Genomic DNA, 10553 nt, shown 5'->3' with positions numbered 1-10553 from the left:
ATCGCAGGGCACACTCACACACCATTCACTCTCACATGCACACCTATGGGCAATTTAGCAACTCCAATTAGCCTCAGCATGTTTTTGGACTGTGGGGGGAAACCGGAGTACCCCCCACGACGACATGGGGAGAACATGCAAACTCCACACACATGTGACACAGGCGGCGACTCAAACCTGGGTCCCAGAGGTGTGAGGCAACAGTGCTAACCACTGCACCACCATGCCACCCCCAAGATATACATTACCGCTCAAAAGTTTGGGATCACATGCAAATTTCTTTGTTTTCCAAAGAAAAACACATTTCTGCATCTTTTTGCCTCGGTCTCAAAAGGCACCAAGCTAGAACCGGCCCCGTGTTAGTGGAAACGGGGCTTGTGACTTGTACTCATGCATAATATTCTGCGGGTCGCTCAGCAGCGCAGCATATGAAACTAGACTCGGATTGTAAGTGTGTGGTTTTGATAATTGATGTATGGATGGATGGATCCTTAATAAGAGATATAAACAATAAGGTCCAGTCGCCAACTAATCATGTAAAATACGTCATAAACTCATGGTTGTTAAACCCAGAATAAAAATGAAGACGTATAACTAGGAAAGTCAACTTGCACATTTCAATTTTGGTTCGATATAATCACGTTGTCCTTAACCCTCCAGTGCAGGAGGGGACGGTAATGCGCATCGAATGTTTCCGAACCTGTGTGTGATACAACCGAGGAAGAGCCGATGACTTCGGGGGAGGAGGGGCAGGCGACTCGGAAGAAAAAGCAGCAGAACCCAATGCAGCCTGTAGCCCATTCAAAGGCCTACTGTTGGACCTCTGCTTATTTTGCAATACGTCTTTAGTACGGACTGAAAAATGTCCGATTTCGATGAGTTTGAGAAGCAGTTAAGCGAAAATCGGCAAGGTAAGTTTGGCTTTGAAGATCGGTGTATGCTCCCTGTTTTAGGGTAATAAAGTGGCCGGCGTGTCCTAGCGCCGAGGATGGTGCGGAGGGCACTTCTGCTGGTTCCGAAAAGAAAAGCGCGGCTGGGAAATCGGTGCCTTTTATCCGAGCGCTCGCCGATTCTGAAACCTGCCCGATTCTTCTTCTCCCAGCTGCCGCAGGATCCCCGAAAACTGACCGCTTTGGTAAATCAGTGACATTCTTTGCTTGGCATTGTTATAGAGATCGCTAGGCCTGCATCCATCAGTGCCCGGCGTACATAACATGGACATTTCAATGAAACGTTATTGGGGTGCACTCGATGTGAAAGCCTGCGGTTTTATTTATTTAATTATTTACCATTATACACTTGGATCATAAATTGCGACCCGCGTATTTTCATTCGCAGTAACACACTATGCATGGATGTTTGTTGCAAGCGTTATATTTTCAAGATCACGTTTAAAGTTTTATGCAAATAAAAACGACCGCGACCACTTGATTTAAAGTCCGCACTTAATAACAGTGTTAGTTACTTGGTTTTTAAATACTACGACGAGTTTTCTATATAATGATATGATTTTGTCTCTTTCCGATGCACAATAGCCTTTCCCTTGGGTCCGAAATGCTGGCCCTGTCATCCGTACAGAATAAGTCTTTCTCACACGATCGCCGTTTCTTCATGATGTATAGACTCTAAAAATCAGCCGCGTTCCCTGGAATCATAACAACTGCTTTTAGGTCGTTATTGCAAAGTCTTGCACCTGTATCTACCTTTACAGCGGATAGCAGTAACTAACAATGATGTACAGTTATATAACAATACACATATAACTTCATTAAAGTGCAGAGAATCCAGTAAACTGAATAAACTTAAGCCATACTAACGCAACTGAAATATACAACATGCGTTACAACGGAGTCGAAAGTAGGATTGATTTATGTACCTATCAAATGGCAATCTTGTCATATCAGCTCCTTATCACTAAATCACTAAAATGTCATTCGAAACGACCTGATTCGGCTAGACGAGCACTAAGTGCCGCCGTGTTTGATAAACTAGCAGTTCCAGTCATTCATATCTGCGCTCTGACTATGCCTGCGATTGCGGTAATTGGTTATTACCGATTTACGTAAGATGCATTGGCCGCTCCGTGTCTGTACTTTTGCAGCGGTGCATTACCGTAACGCAGTTATAACTGATGCATGAAGCTGATTCCTCGAGCAGCACCTGCGTTTAAATGCTTCACTGAAAACTGCACCTTCAGGGATTTATTTAAGCTTCTATATGAAGGACCTGCTGGGATAGAAAGGTGATATTTTATTGCTAGTTTAATAAAGTGCTGTCTGTCAGATTGAAACGATATTAATTACCCATCCATCGTCCAACCAGTTATCTTAGTCAGGCTCCCCTGGAGCCTATTCCAGGCAAATTCCCCATACAGAGAGCAGAGGCAAAATTCAGGCCGTCCCTGGTTGGGGTCTTGAAGCCCTTTCTCCTCCCCACAGCTGCAGGGCAGATCCCCACGATAGCTTTACTGGCAACATCCACCACCAGCGGCGTGGCAGTGACGCCCACCCAGGTGCCGATGGTCGGCAGCCAGATGACCCGGCAGGCCAGGCGGCTTTATGTCGGCAACATCCCCTTTGGCCTGACGGAGGTGAGTCCAGGCAAAGTCCCGCGTTGCCTTCTGTCATGCATACTGGTGTCATGTGTAGCTCAGTGAGTTAGGACACTGAGCCGGTCACAAGAAGGTTGTTGGTTCAAATCCCTTGGGCAGCAGAGTGATTTCACCATTGGGCCCCCGAGCGCAGCCCTTAAGCACTATTTGCTCTAGGAACTGTCTGGTCCTGCTTCTTCAATGAAATGTATGTTGCTTTGGATGAAAGTGTCCGCAAAATAAATAGATAAATGTACTAGACTTGTCAGTCATTTTTTTTCTCGTTTGCCTGTTTTGATGTCTTCAGACGTCTGCCTGTCTTCATTCAGTGTGTCTGCCTGTCTTTTTAGGAGGCCATGGCGGATTTCTTCAATACCCAGATGCGATTGGCTGGCTTATGTCAAGGTCCCACCAATCCCGTCCTCGCTGTTCAGATAAACCAGGACAAGAACTTTGCCTTCCTTGAAGTAAGAGTCTTTCCTGCCTAATGGCTGCTGTGTCCAGGCGGAGACCGCAGCCTTCCCTGATTAACGACGTTCTTCGTTCTGCCCTAGTTTCGGTCCGTGGATGAGACCACGCAGGCAATGGCCTTCGACGGCATCATTTTCCAGGGTCAGTCGTTAAAAATCAGGCGGCCCCACGACTATCGCCCCCTGCCTGGCATCTCAGAGCAGCCCGCCTTCCACGTACCAGGTCCGTTTTGCTTGTCGCCGTCATAACCTTAATCTTTATTTACCTTTGAAGAGCCGATCGGCAAGGCCAGTTTTTTGTACTCGTTACGGACTGACTGTCCTTCGCAAGCTGCGGATGTCTTGTCATATAAAGAGGGAGACTTTCACTTTTATTTACTTAATGTTGTAAATATTTAGCAGACAGTTTTATCCAAAGTGAAGAATGTTTTTTTTTTTTTTTTTTTTTTTTGAGAAATCAGGGTCAGCCTGTCCCTAGAGCAAACTCGCCGGCCCAGTGGTGTGATCACCAGTGATGTGAACCAGTGATCTTCTGATGATAACGCTGGCATCCTAACCAGCTGAGCCACACACACACACACACAGCTCAGTCACTCACTTCTTACTGTTAACATAGGCTGTGTGGCTCTGTGATGTTTGCCCATGAAAAGAAGGTTGCTGGTTCAAATACCAGGGTTGGCAGAGTGATTTCACCACTGGGCCCTTGAGCAAGGACCCTAACCCCCAAATTGTTCTAGGGTTGCTGGCTCCTATTCTAGTCAAAAATTCTGGACACACCTACTGAAAATGACTTGTTTTTCAGCAAGATAATGACCCAAAGCCCACCTTGAAGGTTATGCAAGTAGCTTATTACCTTGTGAACTAGGAAAGAGATGGTCCCCACAGCCCCCCAACCTAAACTCTATAGAGCTGGTTTGGGATCAGTTGGATGAGAGTAAGAGTAAGGTAGCCAGCTTGCGCGCAGAACTTGTGGAAACTCGAGGACTGTTGGAGAAACGGTCCAGGTGGGTACATATGTTAGCTGGTTGAGTCCGCAATGCTGTCATCGAAGCCAATGGCTCCTATTTTGAAGAGACAAAAATTTTGTCTTTGCAGTACTTCATATGCATAACTTCCATGCCCAAAGGCCTTTTACTATAAGGTGAATAACAGCTAAAATAGAGACAAATGCATTAAGAGCAGGTGTGTCCATACTTTTGACTGGTGCTGCATGTGTCAGCATCTCCCATGGAGAGCAAGATGGGAGAGACAAAAAACAGTCGTCAAACTGCCCCAGTATTTAGGTATTTTTTTGCTGGAGTTACATTTATCTGATATTATATAGAAGATAACGACGTCATACTGATTTGAAGTTGGCTTATTTCACTCGCGCCGTTTGCTCGTGGTCATTATCCGGCATGTTGACGGTTTGCTGTGATCGGCCGGCTTTGGGCGCCGTGCTGCTCTGTCTGCAGGGGTCGTCTCCACCGTGGTTCCAGACTCGCCACACAAGCTCTTTGTCGGAGGCCTGCCCAACTATCTCAGTGACGATCAGGTACCCCGCCCTCAGTCTCTGTCGCCGGGGAGCCGACCCACAACCCTCCTGTGTTTCTGTCCCACTGCTGCACGTGGAACTCAAGCAGGCATGCACACACACGCACGCACGCACGCACGCACGCACGCACGCGCACGCACATACATACATACATAAAATAAACACTCGTCTCTGTGTAACTGATTAGTAGGAAAAGAAAGCCTGTCAAAGTTACCTCACCGCTTAAAATTCATTACAAGATACTGGGGGGTCAAATGTCAGCATCATGTTTAAAGCTAGCTGCTGAAAATAGCCGCACATTTGAGGTTTTTTTTTTTTTTTTTTTAAAGATATTCATGGGATTTATTAAACATTTATTAGACATGTAGGTAATGAGTTGACAGTTACATTACGCTCATTGTTTATCCAGCTGTAAATTATGAAGATATTGAGACCCCGCTAATGTAAAAGGTACGTTTCCCAAAACCTCATGTTATCGACTTGCATAGTTGGAACCATTCAGTTGTAAGTTGCTAATGTTGTTAGCAAATAACCTTATTAGCAACAAAGGCTTTGGGAAACGTGCCTTACAGCTGGCGGCTTGCCAAACCAGTCACGTAGCCAGTCCCTGTGCTGCCTGTTGCTGGGTACCCTGGAATATTTGTATATCGGGTTAATTGCTGAGTGTTAGTCGGATGAATCAGCCGCGTCGTTTTGCTGCATGAAAATTTAAAATCGAGTCATCTGCGCGTCACCTAACTGACGAATACCTCCACATTGCCGTACACCTGTGTTTGCCCAATCCCAGTCCTCGGGGAACCGCCGACTATCCACATTTTCGCTCCCTCCTAGCTCCCAGCCAATCAGGAACACCGAATACCTGGTACAGGTGCGCTGAGAGGAAGCAAAAACGTGGACTGACCGGGGGGGTACCCCCGAGGACTGGGCTGGGAAACACTACCATAGACTGTGCTTGAAATGTGGGGGAGATCGACCAAGTCCCCAAACGCTTCAGTATTCGCAGACGTGCCGTGTCTCACGTCCATGTCCGCACACTGAGAACGATGACTTCACATCCCGTTAACAGCGATGGGGAGCTGCGGAAGAATCGTTCCCTACATTGCTGTGTCGCTCGAAAGGCAGAAAATACTTCGGACCTTTTTCCCGGTGAACGATTATCAGCTTCACTGGAGTTTTCACATCGTGCCCCATGCCCTATTCTGTTATGACGTCAGTGATGGATAATATTACCATAACAACATGCACAGATGAGGTCGTCTTACTCTGAAAGTGTTGAAAGGGTCACATTTTAGACATTTTCTACTTCTCATTAGCATCTTTTATGATTTTTTTTTTTTCTTCCTATATCGCCACCCCACTGAAATCGGCCCATTATAGACATAATCCATACAGGCATTTAATAGTTTACCTATTTATTTTGCAAAAGTTAATCGCAAAACGTTTTGCGTCCACCCCTGCATTGTAACATTTTGAGCTCCGGTGTCCCACTCACTTTAGCCTAAACTGTTAAAAATGGCAAGACTCAGCCCACAAGATAGTGATCGCGGTTTCAGTGAAAGGTAAGTGAGAAGTGCAGTCAGTTTGTTTTTCTTTGATTTTTTTCCTCCTTTTCGGATTGTCATCGTAATCTTTCTTATCCAGTGTGAGTCACATGTAATCCAAGTCAAGAGGAAGGCTGTACCAAAGCAGCACTGGGGGGAGAGAGTTTGAATCCAGCAGAACTGTTAATGTATTTCACGTCAAAGCCAGTAAATGTGCCATAGACAGGTGAAATGGAAACCGCTGCTTGTATCCTGGTGTTTACATTTTTTTTGCAGTCCCTGCTACCGCTTTGATACTTACAGCTCTCATTTTTGTTCCCCACTTTGTCCCCAGCTAGGGGCCTGTAAGATCGTTAAGTCTTCGCTCATAATTTGTTCAGTAGTACTGACCTACTGCTGCCATGCCAACATGTAACACAAGGCAAGTAAGACATTCCGTCCCTCGCACGGATATCCTCCCTGTCGACGGCCTGCCCCTGTGGGGGGGCTCTGTCCTGGAGTGCTCTTAAGCATATGGGGTCCTTTTTTTGGGGGTTGAAGGCTGGGGAGAGACTTATTATGCTGATCACAGGGTATAAATTTGATTTTTTTTTTTTTGCCCCTAAGAGAAGGTAGGAGGTAGCGCCCTCTTGTGGCTGCCAGTGTCCCAGGTGACTCCTTTCTGAAGTCAGTGGTTAATGCGGCTTTACAGTAGATTCCTGTAGAATAAGTGAGGAATGATGTTAGCAGAGCTATTTCGTCCTGTTTGGCTTCAAGCCGTGGCCCCTTTAGCAGGACCCTGTGGCGGCTCTTAGCTTTACCTGTGAGTTTATCTCCTGTAGGCTTTGTCCCTCTAATTAACTGCACCAATGTGGTTCTTGGTTTTAAGAACAGGAAGTCAGTGATTCGGCTGGGTTTGTGTTCTGCCGAGTCGCCCCCCCCCCTCCACATTGTATACATGGAACACTTAACATATAATTAGCTGTTTTTATTTAGTTTTTTTTTTATATACCATCTAGCTTAATTATTGTGGCCCTTAAAATCAGATGCAACTCGGTCCATATTTCAAAATTCGTAGTTGGAATTATCAGAGAACTTGATTAGGAATTCAGTTGTGTTGTATATGCTGTAGGATGGGGGGGGGGAATCTGTGTTATCATTCATTGACAAGAATCAAAATAGTTACTTTTGTACGCTCCCAGTAAGTAAGTCATGCAGAAAGGGCACAGGGGGCTTTGAGCTCTAGTGTTGCACCGTAATGTCGAGCCACTTGTCATAAAGCCATTTTCCTGATGTCTTCACTGTTTCCTCATGTCGTTTTGCAAAGTTTAACATGCTGCTTCTCCCACAGTTAAGATTAGCATTTCTAGCGAGGCGCCGTGCCTGGACTGTCGGGCTAATCGCCCCCCCGCGTCTCCTCCTCTTGCCCAGGTGAAGGAACTCTTGACGTCGTTCGGACCTCTTAAGGCCTTCAACCTTGTGAAGGACAGTGCCACGTCACTGTCTAAGGGTTACGCTTTCTGTGAATACGTGGACATCAGTGCCACTGACCAGGTGCGTGAGGTGGGGCAGCAGCTGGAAGGTCTGGGGTGACTCGGGGCTTCCGGATGGAATTGCTGACGCTTGTGTGGGATGCATCCCGCAGGCCGTGGCTGGACTCAATGGCATGCAGCTCGGAGACAAGAAGCTCATCGTCCAGCGGGCAAGCGTGGGGGCTAAGAATGCCAACGCTGTGAGTATTTGCCCTCGGCTGCCGCCTTTCTGATGTCCTAAACCCAACTTGGTTCCTGGGTGCCTCCCAGGAAGCTTAATGCCCCTATTTCTTGGGTTTATTTGGGTCCATGTAAATTTCTCGCTGTTACTCGAGACGATTGGACGATCAGGGGGTATCTGACACTCTTGTCGCCCCCCGGGACAGACGGCCATCATCGAGACGCCGGTGACGCTGCAGGTTCCAGGGCTGCAGCGGCTGCAGAGCTCCGGCATGCCCACGGAGGTGCTGTGCCTCCTCAACATGGTCATGCCCGAGGAGCTGGTGGACGACGAGGACTACGAGGAGATCCTGGAGGACATCCGGGAGGAGTGTTGCAAGTACGGCAACGTGCGCTCCATCGAGATTCCGCGGCCCGTCGATGGCGTGGAGGTGCCTGGCTGTGGCAAGGTGGGACCCGTACTCTCCTGTACCAGTGGCAAAAAGAAGACCTCTGTAGGCACTAAACACAGGCTCATGGGAGCATTTCTTGCACAAAAGTGTTTTGAAAACGGAATAATTTTTTGTGTAAGAAAAACAATCTGATTGGTTCAGATAGACAGACAATCTGATTGGTTCAGATAGACAGACAATCTGATTGGTTCAGATAGACAGACAATCTGATTGGTTCAGATAGACAGACAATCTGATTGGTTCAGATAGACAGACAATCTGATTGGTTCAGATAGACAATCATTTTTCATTCTGCCCTCAACATTTTCTTTGTGTAAGAAAGAAAATTTTGTACAATCATTGATTACTCGCAAATGTTAATAGTCATCCGCTGTTTATCTTGAATATGTAAAAGCAGTGCGCGTATATTTCCTCGTTAGTATAGTGGTGAGTATCCCCGCCTGTCACGCGGGGGCCGGTCGCGTATAGCCATAACACAGTGGCAGCCAATGAAATTGAAGGATTTTTTTTGCGAAGCGAAGAGACCCTCCCCGGCGCTGCAAAATCTCCGTTAATGATTTTTTTTCTGATACATTTCAAGTTAGATTGAAATGCTAATCATTTTGAGGCATGTTTTCAAAAAAGCATGAACAAATTTCTCCATTTCTTGTAATCACATTCATCCATTATTCTTCGTTTTCTTGATATTGATGTATTTAATAAACAGCTTAAAACTATGGTTACAATTTTATTTATTTATTTATTTATGTCGCTGTGGTAATTAAACAGACATAGACAGTTATGAATAAAATGTATTGTTTATTGAGTCTATTTACACAGAAAGAGACAAGTACTCAGGTTCTCATACTCAGGGGTATGATAAGATATACATCCATCCATCCATCCATTTTCCAAACCGCTTATTCTACTGGGTCACGGGGGTCCGGAGCCTATCCCGGAAGCAATGGGCACGAGGCAGGGAACAACCCAGGATGGGGGGCCAGCCCATCGCAGGGCACACTCACACACCATTCACTCTCACATGCACACCTATGGGCAATTTAGCAACTCCAATTAGCCTCAGCATGTTTTTGGACTGTGGGGGGAAACCGGAGTACCCCCCACGACGACATGGGGAGAACATGCAAACTCCACACACATGTGACACAGGCGGCGACTCAAACCTGGGTCCCAGAGGTGTGAGGCAACAGTGCTAACCACTGCACCACCATGCCACCCCCAAGATATACATTACCGCTCAAAAGTTTGGGATCACATGCAAATTTCTTTGTTTTCCAAAGAAAAACACATTTTCATGCAATTCACAAAATTTTATCCACATCTACATATAGAGGCCTATTATCAGCAACTGGCAGTCCTCTGCATCAATCTCCTGGTATGTCTGACTGCTTATTCTTTAAATATTGCTAACACATTTTGGAGGTTTGGTTTGGGTCATTATCCTTTTGTAGGATAAAACTGACCCCAATCAAGTCTTGTCACAGGGTATATAATTGAACGGTAGTGTATGTCAAATATTAAATAGATGAAATGATTAATTTTCTTAAACAGCAGTGTTAATGCATGCATTTTGTAGCATGTTAACAAATGACTCATTGAATCCTGAATCAAAACAAAAAGCATAATTAAAAATAGCATTGTTATGACAATACTAACAGTGATGCTGCAGCATTTTAACAACTGTCAGATAGTTATACATACAGTACCAGTCAGTAATTTGGACACACCACTCTGCCTACAAAGGGACTGGGTCATATTACCTGGATACTTGAGCTAAACCCAGTAGAAATGTTTTTCAAGGAGTCTGACCAGAGAGTTAAAGAAAATCGGCTGAGTGCTCAGCATATATGAGACGGCTCCTTCAGGAGAGCTGGAAAAGCATTCCAGGAGGCCACCTCATTAAACTAGTATAAAGTAGAAAGCAGGATCAGTCAGTCCCTGGAGCAGCTGGGGTTAAGGGCCTTGCTCAAGGGCCCAATGGTGGGATCACTCGGCCAGCCCTGGGATTTGAACCGGCAACCTTCTGAGTTCCAACAGAATTGTCCCCCCCAACAAATTATTTTTTTTAAATAACTTTTCTGAGTAGTGCATAATTCCATGTGTATTACTTTATAGTTATGATGTCTTTATAAATATTATAAAATGTAAAGAATAGTACAAAGAAACAATTCTATAGGTAGGTGTGCCCAAAACTCCTGACTGACGCTGTAACACTTTCTTAGACTCACCACACTGGTTGAGGTGGTGATGAGACAAGAGAGATTTAGCCAGTGGA

At 45.7% G+C, this 10553-nt stretch overlaps 1 protein-coding gene across 1 annotated transcript; it reads left to right on the top strand.

The window, feature by feature from the left end:
- The first annotated feature begins 789 nt into the window (after positions 1-789).
- LOC125717074 (splicing factor U2AF 65 kDa subunit-like) lies at positions 790-8994 on the top strand. Its single transcript, XM_048990028.1, has 8 exons — positions 790-911; positions 2439-2590; positions 2941-3057; positions 3145-3283; positions 4515-4594; positions 7546-7668; positions 7760-7846; positions 8033-8994. Exons 1-8 carry the CDS (start codon positions 863-865, stop codon positions 8408-8410), a joined length of 1125 nt encoding a protein of 374 aa, XP_048845985.1. The 5' UTR covers positions 790-862; the 3' UTR covers positions 8411-8994.
- The last annotated feature ends 1559 nt before the right edge of the window (positions 8995-10553 follow it).

This window comes from Brienomyrus brachyistius, chromosome 21 (genome assembly GCF_023856365.1).
Source record: "Brienomyrus brachyistius isolate T26 chromosome 21, BBRACH_0.4, whole genome shotgun sequence".
NCBI lineage: Eukaryota > Metazoa > Chordata > Actinopteri > Osteoglossiformes > Mormyridae > Brienomyrus > Brienomyrus brachyistius.
The sequence above is the reverse complement of the archived record's forward strand: the minus strand, read 5'-3'. Positions and strand labels throughout refer to the sequence as shown.